At 40.6% G+C, this 18,168-nt stretch overlaps 1 protein-coding gene across 1 annotated transcript; it reads right to left on the reverse strand.

Annotated features, from left to right (window-relative positions):
- Positions 1–671: 671 nt before the first annotated feature.
- LOC144260177 (prostatic acid phosphatase-like) lies at positions 672–17,767 on the reverse strand. The gene is made up of 10 exons (XM_077808733.1): positions 17,654–17,767; positions 16,252–16,347; positions 14,207–14,293; positions 13,167–13,319; positions 9,981–10,079; positions 6,648–6,743; positions 4,154–4,286; positions 3,559–3,641; positions 2,258–2,364; positions 672–828 (listed from the first exon to the last, which is right to left on the reverse strand). Exons 1-10 carry the CDS (start codon positions 17,765–17,767, stop codon positions 672–674), a joined length of 1,125 nt encoding a protein of 374 aa, XP_077664859.1.
- Positions 17,768–18,168: the final 401 nt, after the last annotated feature.

Here is an 18,168-nt window from a genome sequence, read left to right on the forward strand (position 1 = left end):
ACATAGCTCAGTCCTTTGAGATATCTTTCCAACTCCTGTTGTCTCATTTTAGTAACTTAAATGTCTTTTTGACTATGCTAAAATAAAATAAAAAAAATAGTATCCTACAATGTTTCAGTCATATAATAATACTTGATTTCATTCTGAGGCTACATCTACAATGCAACTGGGGATGCAATTTGGGGCTCATTGAGAAGTACATATGGTAGTTTTAATCTAGCTAGCTCACTAAAAATAACAGTGAGGACATGGCTTCAGCACAGGCCGTACAAACTTATCTAGCCTGCATCAGCTATGTACTCGCACTGAAGCCTGTGCCGCCATGTCCTCACTGCTATTTTTAGCAAGCTAGCTATCCTAAAGCTAGCGCAGGTATGTTTACACAAGCTGCAAGTTACACCCTTGGTTGCAAGGTAGATTTAACCTGAATTTTTCTTCCACCAGAAGAGCAGTTTAGATTTGTGGTTGGCCGGGCATATGCATCCATAGAGAGGTAGGAGGAAAATTGTCTTAATGGATCTGGATTGCCATTCATTTCAGATCAAACCTTTACAAAAATATTGCCGTTTCAAAGTTCTGTGTAGTCAGGGCTGTATCTGCTCTTGCCACACATTTAGGATGACACACGCACACACAACATTTAGCAGCACCACATTTACCTTGTTTATGCCCTACATCCTGCATTCTTCTGTCCAGTGGTGCACTATGACTGACGAAAGTAGCTGATTAAATTGCTCGATAGGACAGCGAAATTTGCAGCCTGGCAGAGTGAGCGGGTGGGGATCTTTCAAAGAGTGATTCCGATAGTACATTTCAATGGTGTGTTGCCTGAGTCCCAGCACACAAATAAAAGTAAAATTAGGTACGCCTTCTTTGAAGTTGCAGTGTTTGGACCCTATTAAATGCAGTTACACCAAGGACAAGTTTGACACACTTTGTCTAACTCTTTATAAAAAGTGCCAAATGGAATGAATTATTAAGAGAAACAGTGCTTTATTATAAGAGACAGGAACTTGCAGTCCATGTGCCCTCCTGTTAGTAAGGGTGTCAGGGGTAGCCTGGAGGGGTGGATTTCACCATTTTAACAAGGTCTAAATGAAATATTGATACATAAATGTCTGTAAAACATTATGGATCAACTTCACCTGTGCTGTAACACAGCATGAGTCAATTTTGTCCTATACTCTAACATTTAAATCTGCCTTTGTATGTAGATATTGAGAATCAAAAGGATTTACTGGCATTAGATCATAGAATCATAGCTATCAGGGTTGGAAGGGACCTCAGGAGGTCATCTAGTCCAACCTCCTGCTCAAAGCAGGACCAATCCCCAACTAAATCATCCCAGCCAGGGCTTTGTCAAACCTGACCTTAAAAACCTCTAAGGAAGGAGATTCTACCACCTCCCGAGGTAACCCATCATCTAAGCTATTTTCCTGCGCTGACATGACCGGCTTTCCTGTACATTCTCAAGGTGTTTTGTCCAGTCTAATTTTAACAACTTATTTTGAAACTTCACCATCTTTCCTTGGAAGATTTGTATGTTCTCTACTTGACCTTATTGTTAGGGCATTTTTCATGGGGGTGGGATTTTCAAAAGGACCCAAGGGAGTTAGATGCCCAACTCCTTATGCTTCTAAGTCCTGTTATATGCATTTGACAATCCCACCTGGTGTCCAGCCATTTTGTATGGCATCTAGTATCCCTGAACTAGCACTAGTCATGGTCTGGAAAAAGCTGTTCCTTCAGCCTGAGGCACCAGAATTGTGTGATTTCACAGTGAAAAGAGTGTTGTGAGCCAGAGGAGGGTGTTATGTTGCTCTGCTCCACAAGGGTTCCCTGTGTCCCCAGCATGGAGGGGGAATTTGGGAGCTGAAGGGACCTGGGGATCCTCAACTCTACAGATCCACTCTCAATGGAGAGTCAGAGGACTGAGTAGCAGTAGGAGCTGAGTAAAACCTCTCACCACTGGAGGTGGTCCTAGAACAGGGTTGAAACTCACTGGTGGGGAAGCTTATACTGTAGGGAGAGACTTCAGGCTCCAGGGCTGTGAACCTGGTGCCTTTCACAAGCACTAAAGTCACTCAGATTATAATAATTAAGCTAATTGGTCCCTATTATTATTTAAGGCCCAATGTGTCCAGGCAGCTCAATTTTGGCCGTCAAAACCAGTTTTATTTATAAAATACTTTGGGGCTTCAGTAAGTTGGTTTTTAAAAAGTACATTTCAGTAACACAGCTTTATCCAGATACTTACCCATCCTTTTCCTGGTAAAGTTCAAAAAAATGGCAGGCACTGTATGGAGGGAGTTTTCCATTGAAAACATTGAGTGCCATCTGTAAGGCAACAATGGTAGCAGCGTGCTGTAAACAGAAGAATCACTCCCATTAAAGAGTTCCTGAGAATGATGTGATCATTACTGAGCAAACATTTGATAATTTCTCCACCAGTTCAGCTTCAGAGTTCACTTTACTTGCACAACTCTGTTAATAGGTACTTGGCCTCTGATCTCTGTATCCTTGATTATTCTTATTTTAAGATAGCTTTGAAAAAAGTTAGCTTTTTTCCAGAAATAAATACATCTCTCCTGGAGCGGAGATACCTATGTGATAAAATGCATCTATATCAGCCTTCCGGGACTACTACTCATATTCCAAATCTCAGAGCAGGTTCAAACAGTTGCCATTAAAAATAACAATAACAACCTGCCACATAAACGTTTCCTTCTTTTTCATCCCAAATATATATCAATTTGCCCAGAATCATGCTGTCCTGAGGTCCAGGACTGGCAATTATCAGTTCCAATCCAATGGTAGACTTAGGCCTAAATTTTAAAAGTGGCCTTCAATTTTGAGTACCTCAGTTGTTAGGCCAAACGCTTTCAAATGTGTCCTCTAATTCTGAATGTTCAACCTGAGACATCTTGCATCAGAAGACCTGAGCACTTGCGACTCTAGTGAAAGTGAATGGGAGTTGGGAGTATTCTGGTCTTCTTACAGTCGGGCTCAAGCTTTCTCCAGTTGGGCATCTAGAATTAGAGGTCAGATTTGAAAGAATTTGGTCCTAAGGTCCAACATCTGACAACCTAACTGGGCTATAAATAGTTTTTGCCATCAGTAATCCAGGACTCTCCCTGTTCACTGGGAGAAGGTGCATGTTCCGTGCAAAAATAGAAAACCTCAGTATCTAAGACAGCCAGTCCAACACCTTTTAAAATCACTACATTTAATTTTTAAAAAAGCAGCAGTAGGCTGGTTTCTAGATCAAGGAAGTCCTTTTGGATCAGTGCAAGACCTTGGACAAGCCTTTTGATTTCTTTACTAAACAATCAAAACAGCTTAAGAATGAAGTAAGCCACTAGGCTGGACTGGGAAATGCGATGCTGTATGTACCTGAGCTAAATTTTCCTAAGTAAATCATTATGAAATGGTTAAAGCTAGCCACAGAAGAAAGAAAACCCAGTGTAACTGTTGTTAGATGCAGGAAATGAAGTCCCATGTCTTTTACTATAGTTGACAACTTCAAAAATCCAACATAAAAGAAAAAAAATTACTCACTCCAGAATAGATAATTATCTTTCGCTGGTTGGAAGGCTTTCTGGCAGTCGAGAGATGTTTCAGAATATCTTTTAAAAGAACACCTAGAAGAAAATAGGGCAATAGTAACAATAATGGTATAGGGAACTTGTGCTGATATTCTTAACACGAGGAAGTGCTTAAACACATGGTAGATTAGTTAACATGGGTTAATAGCTACTTTTTGAAATGTTCTGATGCATCTGACCCAATCTTTTTATAAATAATGGGCCTGATTGTGTTCCCACATGCACCAATTTTAGGGCCAGATTCATTGGTAGATCCCAGTGGCTGAAAGCAGCCATAAACTGGTTTAACTGGTTGGTTCACAAGAGTAGTGCAAAGAAGCCAGCGTGTACTGGTGAGTCTGGCCCTCTCTTTAGTGTAACTCCATTGTAACTTCCTGATTTCCATGGGTGCAAATGAGAATAGATGGTGATCACCTTGTAATATATGTGTATATAGCAGCTTCCATAGTTCTAAATATGGTATGAATTCCAATGTTGACTGTACACCCTTTCCACTCTGTTTTCCCATCACACTCTCACCCCATTTAGAATTAAGTATTTTTGCTTACCTCCCTGGAGTCGGGACTTCTGTTTTTGTTTGTGGAGCCCAAATTCTGCTCGTAGCAGCAGTTCTGTGAGCTTTAGAAGCTTAGTCCTGACACCATGAGTGGCCCATGATGGTAAAGTGTAATTGTTGATCTCCTACAGCAAAGAAAGAAAACAATGATTTTCTCACTGATTTCTACCAGATTGTGTTGCTTCCTTTTGTATTGTTGCCAACAGCAATGCTCTGGTACATTCAGATACAAATCCTGAATGTTTGACCAAATTAAAGATTTCTCTTTATTTTATATTAAACTAAGGACCAGACGCTGCACTTGGGTGGTGGTGGAACTCTCATTTATATCAATATATTGCTCAAAGACAGCAACTTTTAAAGGGTAAGAAGAGATGACAGTATTCATGAAGACTAGGAGGTGGCGCAGCACTAATAGGGAGGGATATACAAAAATGGCTGCATGTGTAGTGGGATGATAATCATCAAAAGTTATTAAGGATGAATCTTGTGTCTTAGTGAAAATTTTCTATTGTCAGCAAGTTCCTGGGCCACATCCGGAAACCCCTATTCAAGCAAAACTTACATGGCAGTCAAGACTTTTTGGCTTGGCAGCTCTGAGAAATCAGTGAGCCAGAGAATGGCTCAAACTGCCACATTTATATCTGGATTTGGAACAACCTAACATCTGGTGAGGGTTGGGGAGTTCTGGCCCATTTTACACCAACTCTTACAGATGTTGCCTCAGTCCCCAAAACAAAGTAGAATGAGGCTATGTTTGCCTCTGGGGCTGGAGTCAGATATGTTAAAGGCTACCACTGTGAAGAGGTAGGAAATGCACACAATGCTCCAGATTTGTACTGAACTGAATTCCTGTTTAACAAAACCAGTCTATTTTGTCATAACATAGTGTACCCTTATCAAAGTGTGACAATTTAAGTGAGCTAAACAGTGGGAGCATTCTCAGAACTACCTGCTTCCATACTACCTGTTATGTCCTGACAAGGACTTGCTAATTATTGACAGGATTTGTTTAAACAGGGGAAACAATGGATCATGTCAGGTTAAATCAGCTCAGGTCACAATGTATTATTTCTTTCTTTAACAAACGTGATTTGTTTAGAAAGAAGAGGATATGCTAAGTGAATATTGTTTCATAGCATTGCTGCAGGCAAACAAGTGCCTGTGTCTTTGGAGTTACCTAGAAGTCAAATGGCATGTGACCAATAATAAATAATACAGTGAGGTGACTTTACTGTGGCTGCATGAAAACAGCTAACAACAAGACTCTTTTTGCACAGCTGGTAGAGTTGTTGCTTTTGTGGTGGGAGTCCCCATTGAGCAACATGAAGGACCCATACTCAGAGTCCAACACTGGAAGAAGTACTCTACTAATTAGTTAAATTCTCTCTGGCATAAGGGCCACTGAGACCGACAAGAATGGGCAATCTTGTAAGCTTACCTGATGGAATAAACTCCTGTCTCAGAACATCATGATGTTTGCAGTACAGCATTGTGCCCTTGCATTGGCACATCTCTGTCTGGTATGTGGTGATGACTTGCTGCAACATGCTCAAGTTGCAGTTTCCCATTACGCTGACATTTCATGGGTCATTGAACTAATGTAGAGATCTGGGAAATGTCCCATGTGGGATTGCCTTGGCAAAATTGGGACTATCGTGGAAAATTCAGGACAGATGGCAACTTATTGCATAATACAATTGGGCAGTTTGCATCCACAATGTAATCTACTTTAAAACTGCTTTAGTCTTCTAGGTAATATGCCAAACAGGTATTTAAATAAAAGAAAACAAACAAACAAAACAACAACCAACAACATACATTGCAAGACCTTTCAATTTTTGTTTGCTCCTGCACTGGAAGACATAGTCCCTATGTTCAGAATAGCCTCCCAAACCATATTCACCAATAGCCTTCTGCCTCCTTCAAATTACTGCCATAATCCCACTTGTTCAATGAATCTTACAGATGTTTCCATCCACACACTACTCCATTTGCTAGTACCTAATTATTACTGTACCTGATTGCACCATTTGACTCTAAAATCTTTGAGGAGGAAGATTATATTTTCTGGGCCAATCCATGTATTTTTACTAGTATAAACGCTGCACATCTTTATGGTTCTGTATAAATAATATGACAAGCGGAGGGTCTAAAAGTTACCTCATCTTTTCCCTTCCAGAACTGTGGCGATAATATGACTGATACACTTTCTAAATGGTACTTAGGGCAACAAGAAAGTTAACAAAAAAAAAAAAAAGAGCTATGTTGGCATAGAACTGGATGAAGGATATGCGTGTCACTTATTTGAGGCAACTGGTCTGGTAAGAATCCCTAGCTCTGGACATTCTAAAACACCTATTCCTTGCAAAGGTATAGCTTTTTTCTAACCACAAGCAGCAGAGGATGAAGTTTGTACATCAATCCTTCTTGTACTGTAGCATGTCTGAATTGAATCTTAGGGGAATTTTCTTATATACTTTTACCTCACATAGTAAGGTGTCATATATTTTTATAATTCTTTCAGTGTTCAGCCTCTTCAATGGGTATCCTGTGTGAACTGCTAAAAATCTCAGAAACGGCTGGAAGACAAAAACAGCAAACTTTAAATATGATGAAAGGCTTTTGTTTTGCTCATTTATGACATTCCTATATAACGCCTTAGTAGTATTTGCAATTGTTATAGGAAGAATAAAGACAGATGCTGTTCCAGTGAACCTACAAGTCAGGGAGAGATGACAACAGGCAAGAGGAAAGGAAGTTTACACACAACATGGTTGAGGTTGCTTGTCCTATAGGATATATACATCACAAGTTCCCCTTCTAAAAATGTTGACTTTTTTTCTTCTTAGATTGTTGTGGGAATGTGGGACACCGTAGAAGGAGAAAAGGATTTTGAGATGGGATCTGAAGGAGCAGAGGGAGGCTGCATAACCTACTGGATCAGGGAGGAGATTGCAGATGTCTGAGGAAACATGGGGAAAAGCACCCAGGCACTTTGTGGGAAAGGGGTAAACAGGACCATGTGGGGAAGCAGAACTAGTTCAAAGTATCTATTGAGCAGGAGAGTGGCAGGAGACAAAAGTGAACAGTAAGCAGAGGCAGAACTGTGTAAAATATGAGTAGATTGAATGTGGTGCCAAGTTGCAGAGCCAGTGAAGAGTCTAAGAAGGAGTGACATGGTCAAAGCAGTGGAAGATGATAGTTTGACAGCAAAGTTTTGGTTAGACTTGAGGGTTAGAAAGTGGAAGTCAGAAAGGCCAGAGAGCAGGAGGTTGCAGTGGAGTTGACAGAAGATTAACCCAGTCACAGTAAGGATTTTGATAGTGGGGATGTGGAGGAAGGGAGAGGCATCTGAGATGTTGTGGTGAAAGAAGTGAAACACTTGAGCAACAACCTGAATGCGAGACATGAAGGGGAGAGAGAGGTGTTTGAGACTGCAGTGAAATGGTGGGAATTTTCTAACATGACAATGAGAAAAAATAGTGAGGAGATTTTTGTGCAGGAGGAGGAGTCATCTGAGCTAGCAGAGGAGCATATGCAGGGAGAGATGTCAGAGGAGGCGTTGTGGATATGAGACTGAGCAGAGAGGGAGAGGTTGGTCTGGAGCTGAGCTGAGTTTTGTTTTGTAGATTTCCACTAATCCAAGTGATAGGTGGAGTTTTGATACATGGTGGCCAAGAGTTTATCTTCACTAAAATTGCACCTGTCATTTGGTGTAGATAGGCCAGCCTAGCAGGTTTTACAATTTCATAATCAGTTAGTGGGTATAATCTCCTTCCAATATGTGGTAGTTAGGCCTGTTAATGTTAGTAGGAATGAAATACCTGCGTTAAAAGAAGATATATGAGTGTGACGTTCTGTACGTCATGGGAACACCCTACATCCCCATGTTCATCGTTATAATATGATTGTGTAGTATCCAATATAAAGTTTGTCATGTCAGGTGTCTTCAAAAGGCTCATGATGTACTGAGCATTGTTGTTATAGTAATATTATAGTAATTGTTGTTGCAGTAATGTTATAGGTTGTAATTTCATATATATGAAATTACAACCAATAACATTATGAGGCTGAAAATGTGAGGCTGAAAATGTGCCCTCATGGCTCAAAGTAAGCCCAGGCAAAAACTCCCCAAGAGTAGAGAGGCAGTTCACACCTCATCAGGGCATGTATGGGACAAACCCAGCCCAGACTCACAGGAACAAAGGATGCTGGCCTAGACAGCAACAAAAGAATCTGTTGGACTCTAGAGTGAGTCACTCCCCTTTGTTTGGTCAGTTTGGGACTGCGATGAGGTAATGCTCACCTGACTCTGAAGTGGGGCAGGGGTCAAAGCCAAGAGGGAAGAAAGGACATGATAAAAGGGAGAGACGTTTGCCATGCTCTTCCTCTCTCTTCCACCTACATCTACAGACACCACATCAAGTGACTGAAGCACTGATCAAAGGGGAGAGCCTGGCTGAAGAACAAGCCAGCCTGTGGTGAGAAGCATGTAAGTTTGTAAGGGCATTGAAAGTGTTAAGATCAGCTTAGAATGTGTTTTGCTTTTATTTCATTTGACCAAATCTGATTTGTTATGCTTTAACTTATAATCACTTAATATCTATCTTTGTAGTTAATAAATCTGTTTGTTTATTCTACCTGAAGCAGTGCGTTTAGTTTGAAGCATGTCAGAGACTCCCCTTGGAATAACAAGCCCGGCACATATCAATTTCTTTGTTAAATTGACGAACTCATATTGAACTTGCAGCGTCCAGCAGGCATAACGGGGCACTGCAAGATGGACGTTCCTAGGGTTGTGTTTGAGACCGGAGATATTGGCTAGTGTCATTCGGTTGCACAATCCAACGAGCAGTTTACATGCTAAAGGCTGTGCGTGAACAGCCCAGGAGTGGGGGGTTCTCAGAGCAGAACAGGGTAAGGCTGGCTCCCAGAGTCAAGAATTGGAGTGACCTAGCAGATCACCAGTCCAGATAACACCAGAGGGGAACATCACAACAAACTCTCTTGATTTCCATTCTGGTGACCTACCATTGGCTAATTCTGTCATGAGTGACAGTGTGATGGAGTGTACTCCCCAAACTGGCCCTGCAAGAGCTGAATTGGGCCAGGTGGGGCCAGTAAGTTAATTAGGCTGCAAATAGGGAAGTTTTAGGCTGGAGGCAGCTAATTAGAGAGAAGCTCACCTGAGAGGGACATGTGGGGCTTCTACAAAAGACAGGAAATTAGAAGCAGATGGAGCTGCTGGGAAGGTGTTTACAGTTATTCCCTGGGAGAAGGGAGATGTGTTTGAGGGGTCTGCAGTTATGAGTTTGCCTCAAATTACTCCCTGGGAGGAGGGAGTGAAGAGACTGGCAAACCCAGAGAAGTGGGGAAGGCCAGGAGATATGGAAGCAGCTCAGGGAAAGGCAGAAAGGGGCAGAGGATGCACCTTGGCTGCTGTTTAGAAGGTCCCAGAGTTGGAACTCAGAGTAGAGGGTGGGCCTGGGTTCCCCTGCCTGTCATTGCAGGAGTGGCACTGTGAGGCAGTGAAGTGGAAGACTGCCTGAGACTGCTTGATACATTCCCCTTGGAAGAGCAAACCACAATAGTGACCTAGCCAGACAACTGAGTCAGAAAGCAGATGCTGTGGCTTCTGGAGTGAGACAAGGGTAACCTAGGAGACTGGGTATAACCACAGCCAGGGGCATCAGCCTGACTGAGCTGAACCCCAGAACCACCAGGAGGCATCACTGCCAGTGGTGAGTCGAACAATCCCTTACAGACAGTTTTTAATTAGACTTTTTCCACAACTGAAAATATGTTGTGTTCTTTACCCTGTAGTGTTTGAAGTGTCTTCGAAATGCCCTTGTTGCAAAGGTTTCTTTCTGAAGTTCGTTGTATCGTGGGCAGTTTGGATAAGGTAAGTGTAGCAACTAAAATAAAAAATACAATGGATTAGTTAGGCAGGGTGTTTCCCATTTGGCTATTTAATGTTCTCTCAAGAGACTCCATTTTTCATGTGTGTGCTAGTTGAGCCAAACTGTACCAGGGGTTTTGGTTTGTTTCCCACTGCCTTTTAGCCAAGGTAAACTATAATAGCCCTGTGGACTCACTTCTGTAATATAACTATTAAACCTTTATTGAAGTCCCTGCTTAAAGACGCTGTGGTTGAAAATTAGAACATAATCAGTCAAGGTGAAATCCGCACCTGTGCAGAAGGCTGTTGCAAGCTCATATACTGCTTAAGCCTTCAAAATAGGGCTTAAATGGTGCCTATGCCTTTTGCTGGCCTTCTGCACAGGGGTGATTTCTTCCCTAATGTTCAGTCTTAGAGATTTTTGAAAACTTTGTTTACTCTCACCACAAGCTAAAGACTGCTTAGATTATATGGTCTAAAAATGTGTATTTGCATTATCTGAGAATTTTTATTTGAAATTATCGGCATTAAATTTAAATAGTAAAAACCAAAATTACAACTAATTTGCAATGAAGAGGCAAGTATCTTTCCTTCTAACATGTGTTTTGCCCTCTCTCACAAAATAATTAATAAAACTGTTTGTAGCCACACAATTAAAACAAAAAGAAAAGGAGTACTTGTGGCACCTTAGAGACTAACAAATTTATTTGAGCATAAGCTTTCGTGAGCTACAGCTCACTTCATTGGATGCATTCAGTGGAAAATACAGTGAGGAGATTTATCATGAAGTTGATAGATTTCTACTCCATATGGCTAAATGCAGTGCCTTGAATAATGACAGGTTTTAGAGTAGCAGCCGTGTTAGTCTGTATTCGCAAAAAGAAAAGGAGTACTTGTGGCACAATTAAAACAAGAGATTTAAATAAAACCTTGGAGAATTGAAGAGATCATTAGCCTGGATATATGCACACCTGTATTTCTACTGCTTTAAAAATCTACTTGTTTGAGCCATTTCATCCTGAAAACTAACCATATGTTAATGAAGAGATATGACTTTTCTTGATGTAATTGATGGACACTTTCTTTGAATAGAAAGACACTTCTGGAGTCAAGTCTGCTGTATATTCATAGTAATTTAAAATGTAATAAATAATGAGAGGGGGAATCACATCTACTCTTACATTTTCCTATTCATGAGAATTTTTTTATTAACATAGTTTCTAGTGACTGCAGTACAGTACCTACAATGGGCATCAGACCAGGGCAGTTGTCATAAATATAGAGGGAAGGGTAACCACCTTTCTGTATACAGAACTATAAAATCCATCCTGGCCAGAGGCAAAACCCTTTCACCTGTAAAGGGTTAAGAAGCTAAGATAACCTTGTTGGCACCTGACCAAAATGACCAATGAGGAGACAAGTTACTTCCAGAGCTGGAGTGGAGGGGAACAAAGGGTCGGTCTGTCTGTCTGTCTGTCTGTGTGTGTGATGCTTTTGCTGGGACCAGGTCAGGAATGCTCTTCAGAACTTCTGTTAAGTTAGTAAGTAATCTAGCTAGAATTGTTAGATTTCCTTTTGTTTAAAAGGCTGGTAAATAAGCTGTGCTGAATGGAATGTATATTCCTGTTTTTGTGTCTTTTTGTAACTTAAGGTTTTGCCTAGTGTTTTGAATCTGATTACCCTGTAAGGTATTTACCATCCTGATTTTACAGAGGTGATTCTTTTACTTTTTCTTTAATTAAAATTCTTCTTTTAAGAACCTGATTGCTTTTTCATTGTTCTTAAAATCCAAAGGTTTGGGTCTGTGTTCATCTATGGAAATTGGTGAGGATTTTTATCAAGCCTTCCCCAGGAAAGGGGTTGTAGGGCTTGGGGAGGATATTTGGGGGGGAGATGTCTCCAAGTGAGCTCTTTCCCTGTTCTTTGTTTAACACGCTTGGTGGTGGCAGCATAGGATTCAAGGACAAGGCAAAGTTTATACCTTGAGGAAGTTTTTAACCTAAGCTGGTAAGAATAAGCTTAGGGGGTCTTTCATGCAGGTCCCCACATCTGTACCCTAGAGTTCAGAGTGGGGAAGGAACCTTGACAGCAGCATTCAGTGGTCAAGCTAAATAAGGGCGACAGAAATGTTTTACAGTAATTTGATTCACTTGTGTATGTTATATGGCCAGGGTATGGCTCTCTAATCACTTGGATAAAAATGTGAGACATTTTGCTGAATTTGATACCAGTGCTCTAGGCCACCTGTCCCCAACCAGTGGGGCGCACCTCCACTGAGAGCTGCAAAATTCCTAGGTGTGTAGGACTCAGTGGGAGTCTAAGAAAGGGAAGGAAGGAACAGCTCACTCTCTTCTCCCTACTCCTCCTGCCTTGCTCCCTTCCTGACATTGCCCATATTTCCCCCTTCCCTGCCCAAGTCCCAGCTCTGGGGCAGGGGAAGCAGCACTTCAAGTGGCTGTGTAGCTGGCTTCAACACATCCCCTTGGAAAAGTGTTCCCCACTTCCCAGAGTGGAGTACTGTGTGGGTCTGGAGGAGAAGAGAGGGAAAGGAGTAGCATGATCTATTTACCTCACAAGCCTCAACCTCAGCAGCACCAACCCCAACTTTTTTAAAACTAGCAATTGACAAAATAGCTAAAACATTATCCCACACTCCAAATCTCACTGTGGGATATGGTGAGACATGGGACAATTCTTTTGGCCATTTTGTGGGTCATGGATCAGAAAAGACTTAAAATCACAGCCCTAAAGAATTGTGGGGGAAAAATGTACTTTCCTCCCAGCTTTCAAGTGGAGCAAGCTATTTTTAGTATCTGTGCAAGCCAAGAGAGTGGGTTAATCTGTTACCAGCTCTGAGTTGTGTTCTCATACAGTGTGGGCAAATTCACTTCCTTACATTTTAGACTTAGATCTTTCTATTTTCATTAAGCACAAGGCTGTGTATTGGAATTCTCTTCTTGAGGAATCTCAACATAATGGTGCTGCCCACGCTATCAGTTCTCAGTGTATGATGCCTTAGCTTAGTGTCACTTTCATCCACTTCCTTCACTCTTTGTCACATATTTTGGCTTTCTGAAGCAGAAAGTCCCCAGTTTGTACTCACCTTGTCATGTGACACTGGCACAGTGTGAACTGGGATTGGCTGCCAAAGAATTTTGGGGTTCCAGACCTGATTACCCGCCAGTGGATACAGCCCAGCAAGACTTGCCTGGGCACTCATAAGAGTTGGATCAGCATCTGTGCTTTGGACATAAATCTGGAGCAAGGATAGAAAGAATTATTTCTTAGTGTTCACAAACAGAACCCTGCTCCTGTTAATTGTCTGACTTTTAGTGGGAAAGGAGGGAACTGGAAATGGGAAGGGAGGGTTGGCATCCAAAGGGACTGAGGCCAAAAAGGAAATCTGGAATAGTAAGGAAGAGAGGAAGCAGTGAGTTGGAGCAGGAACAAACATTGGTGGGGATAGTGAGCTGGAATGTAATAGCAGCCCCATTAGAAATTCTAGTGGAAAAAATTCAACTGGCTCTAATTGGCCAGCTAGCTTTTGGGATGCAGCAATGGATCTGATGAGCTACTGGACCCCCAAATGAAACAGACAAAGATAACAAATAGAGAGCAGCCAAGAGATTCTAATAGTGTCTTATGGAATTTCCAGTTGTGAGGTTCTCATAAGCAGGAGAGAGGTGGACACCCATTGTCAGTGGCTGAGGTCCATGGTAAGGAGGATGTGGGCCTACACAGGAGGGCTTATTGCATCACTGAAGTGATGAAGTATCTGAAGTGAGGCTGCTATTAGTGAGGTCCTAAGGCAATGATCTCTGTGTTCATTGGAATCCAAATACAACACCGATATTTTTCAGGCGTTTTCAGGCTTACCCAAACACCACAACTTTCTGTGTAATTTGATTTCTTGCCAAACCTGATATACAGCTGAAGTGAAGATCTATCTGCACTAACTCTTCAGTTATCTTTCTATAATGAGTCAATTTGAACAAAATTTTGGGCCACAACCTCAGGGAGTCTGAGAACCCTCAACTGCTGTTTACTTCAGTGTAAGTTACCAGGCAGGATCAGACCCCTCATGTCTTAAGGAAGTCCCATTAGTATGTAGAAAAAGTCCTTCATGCTAATTCTGATACTTGCCTCAAACTGGTTATATATGGTACTCAGGAAATGTTTATATCTCTTCCGCATGTATTGCCCAAGCTCATATTGCCGCTGTATTCCAAGCTGTGGAAGCAACAATATTGATGAGTGCCAATGTAAGGTAGCTGTGGATGAGTAATTCAGGTTTAGCTGATCTTTAAAAAGAGGAGGGAGCAGTAGATAAAATAATTGCTATAGGTTATTTTCCTTCTTTTTGATCTGGCCACACAGGATGCCCTGGGATATTTTTAAAATAAAACCAAGAAAACCCACCCGAAAACACCACATCTGATTGCTTTATGTGCAAGAACCTTAGCTAGGCACTCATGCTTCCCCTACTCACGTCTCTTTCTATCTGATTTATTTTAAATCTTTGTCTATTAGGTATCTCAACATTTATGCTGCATAGAATCTGAGCTATCCAAGAGAAGCAACATTTCCCGCATATACGGTAATATATAATGAAATGCGGTACATCTATAGTCATACAATTTGAAGATGCATAGTCATAAGCACAAAAATCAGGAAATGCAACAGTTTTTAACCTCAGCATGGTATTATACATTTTAATAATAATAATAGTGGATGAAAGCAGCTAAATAAATCCATTATTATTTCATTTATTATTACTACCTTCGGTCTGCTAACCAGGCAACTCACATGAGTAAACACTATTCACATCCTAATTAAGAAAATACCTTAAAATATTTTTATAAGGGGGGTGGGCATGTAGGAAGGGGGGAAATCCTGCAAAGTGGCTGTGTTAACATTGATGTTACAGCCTTAGCTTTTGGATTCCCTCACTCTGACTGTAATTGTGAAACATTAGAGTTGCATGAATATAGTCCTTTCAACATTTAATTTTGTTGCCATTTAAAAAATGGGCGGGGGGTTGTTTGGGATTAAGCTACATTGTGTACAAATACAATTTACATAATTGTAGTTAGCCTTTGAAATTTATATCTTATTGAACTGAGCAGGATGGGGTAGGGACGAGTTCCCATATTTCTTGTTTAGTTAGATGCAGTTTTCTGTAAATTGGATTAAAAAGGCAGCAGTGCATCTGTTTGTATTGTGATGTTTGCATTGTCATAATAGACAAAGATAGAAATTCAAGACCTGATCCTGGAAAGTGCTGAGCACCTGAACACCTGTTCAATGAATGGAGGTAGAATGCTGACTTTGTTTCAGATGAAATATTAGCGTCTGTAGATACTATCTGCACGAAAGACTGTACTGCAAATGTGACCCCAACTTTCATAGATTTTAAGGGCAGAAGGCACCATTATGATCCAGTCTGACCTGTATAACACAGGCCATAGAATTTCACCCCATGGTTTTGAATTAAGTGCACATCTTTTGGCTGAGCTAAAGCATCTGTTTTAAGAAGACATGCACTCCTGATTTAAGACTTCAGATGAGGAAGAATCTGTCACATCTGTATGTAAGATAGCCCAATGGTTTATTACCCTCACTGTAAACAACTCACTCCTTATTTCTTGTCTGAATTTGTCTAGCATCAGTTTCCAACCACTGGGTCTTGTTATGCTTTTGTCTCCTAGATTAAAGAGCTCCATGCCATCAGAAATGTTCTCCTTTGATCAAGGCACTTCTTAACATCCTCTTTGTTAAGCTAACTAGTCTGAGCTTTTTTAGTTTGTCTCTGGAAGGCATTTTTTTCAGATGTTGAGTCATTCTTGTAGCTCTTTTCTGAACCCTATCAAATTTATCAACAGCCATTTAAAATATGAATACCAGAACTGCGCACATGATTCCAGTAATGGTCTCACTAATGCTGTATACAATGTTAATACCACCTCCCTATTTCTACTTAATATTCCCTTGCGTATATATTCAAGGATTGCATTTGCTCTCTTACTACTGAATCAAACCGGGAGCTTGTGTTCAGTTGGTTATTCACCATGACCTCTAAGTCCTTTTCGGAGTCATTGCTTGCCAAAATACAGTTCCACCACCTTTCAAACTTTAGCATGTGAAAGACAATTTCTGTTTCAATATGGGCCCCTGTAAAGCCAACAAACCTTAGTAAGTTGTCCAAATCCCTGTGGCCATGCATTTTCCTTGTGTTTATCAGTTGGAAAAGATTCACACGGAGTATAATCACTATGGCGAAACACCTGACAAAATAGATTGAATTCCATTCAACATAATTGTTTCTTTTTTATTAGAAATAATTATTGCAATTCCATCAGTGTTTTCATTAATAGTGAGTGCTGTATATGCTGTGTACTAATACATCTATCATGTGTTTATTGTCTATAATATCTATTAATAATAAATAAATATTTGTATTACAATTGTGCCTAGAAGCCCTAGTCACAGACCTACAGTAACTTATTTTTTTAGATTGTGAACTTTACACGGCATAGTGACTCTATTCCTCTGCATTTGAAAAGTAGCTAGCTCAGGGTTTCATTTGCAATCTGTATAAGTTGTATAATAGTCTTGTATATCATATGCCAGATCTATTTTGGAGAGGTCAGGATAACATAGGAGGAATAGGTCACACTACATTAAGCAGGCTGGACAATCCGTGTGAAAAAACTACCAGTCAAATTTTTCTTGATAAAAGTTCCTCTCAGACAGTAGTGTGTAGGCAGGAAGATATCAAATATTGCAAGTATCATAATCTAAACTCAGGGAAGATAGTTGTGAAAACTCTGACTCTATCCTGAAGTCCTTTTTCATTCCATTCCATGTTATAATCCTGTATAATTCACTTGACTACACATACCTATTAGTTACATGACTTTAAAACTAAGTATTACACAATTAATTCTTTCCCTGAATCATCAAAGTAGAAATAAAATAAAATTTAAGATTACATCTAAAAAAAAGTGTAAGTGATTTAAATGCATGTGCTATGTCCAGCATAGGCCATATTCAGACCTCCTGTAACCAGGGCAACTTGCAAACCAACGCAAGTTGTGGCAACTTGCAACAGAAGTGCATCTGGACTGTTTGTTTGTTTATTCATTCAATGCAGCACACATCTGTTTTTGATTACACATAAGGGAGACATTGCTTTCCCTTGAGAGCAATAAATTAGTTCCAAGGCAAAGAGGAATTCTCCACTAAGTGAACACTAGTTATGGCATCTCATCTATTTCACAACTTCAAAAGAGGCATTCTGCAATGATCATTTAATGTCACAAATAAGGCGCTTGCTTCAGTATCACCTGAGATTGCAAAAAGGAAGCAAAGTTACAAACTGTTCTTTAAAATTTGGGACTTTGTTTATTTTTCTATGGGAAGCGATAATACAGCTTGACTATTCAGGAAATATTTAAATGTCTACAAAACATTTGCCCCCCCTCCCCCTCACTGGGGAACACTTTCTAACACAAGAAGAACAATAAACCCCAGGTCCTGTAAAAAATTCCTTCCATTCACATAGTGAAATTAACACTGCCATATACTTACTACAGACACAAACTTCAGTTTTCTTTTTGCTGTGGTTTGGTGAAGCAAAATCAAGAAAAGACTAAACAAGAAGCATAAACTCCAGACTCCACATAGCAGCTGTCTCACTCTCATCCTTGCAATAGCTTAAGAATGTTTTGTACACCAAGTGCTTGGGCTGGACAGAGCCCTACTGCAGATTTGACACACAGTTAGATGAATAAGAGGGGAGGAGTCAGTCTTATGCATTATGAATTCTAGAAATGGGCCATAGTCCTGCCTCCTGCTCATCTTATTCCCCTTTTGGGTTACTTGCATGCCAGGGGACTTGTGAAGGGAGCAGGGCACTCTGGTGCTATCCAGGATGTACGCGATAGAGGGGCTCCTCGGGCCCCATGCACCCTGACAGTGCAGCTGGATACAAGCTGACCATGAGTGCTTACGCTGTTTAAACTAAAGCCTAGTAACACCATCATAGATCTGTTTGAGTGTTGCATCTTTATAAATGAAAACATTGCAAGTATGCTGGAGTGGTT

The sequence above is a fragment of the Eretmochelys imbricata genome, chromosome 2 (genome assembly GCF_965152235.1).
Source record: "Eretmochelys imbricata isolate rEreImb1 chromosome 2, rEreImb1.hap1, whole genome shotgun sequence".
Classification (NCBI taxonomy): Eukaryota; Metazoa; Chordata; order Testudines; family Cheloniidae; genus Eretmochelys; species Eretmochelys imbricata.

What these genes read in the sequence shown, in the direction of transcription:
- LOC144260177 (XM_077808733.1), bottom strand. Translation starts at nt 17,767, where the DNA reads ATGAGAGTGAGACAGCTGCTATGTGGAGTCTGGAGTTTATGCTTCTTG. An exon ending in GATTTGGACAACTTACTAAG is followed by an intron (nt 14,294 to 16,251) that starts GTTTGTTGGCTT and finishes TTGCTTCCACAG; the next exon opens with CTTGGAATACAGCGGCAATA. An exon ending in CCATATATAACCAGTTTGAG is followed by an intron (nt 13,320 to 14,206) that starts GCAAGTATCAGA and finishes TCCTTGCTCCAG; the next exon opens with ATTTATGTCCAAAGCACAGA.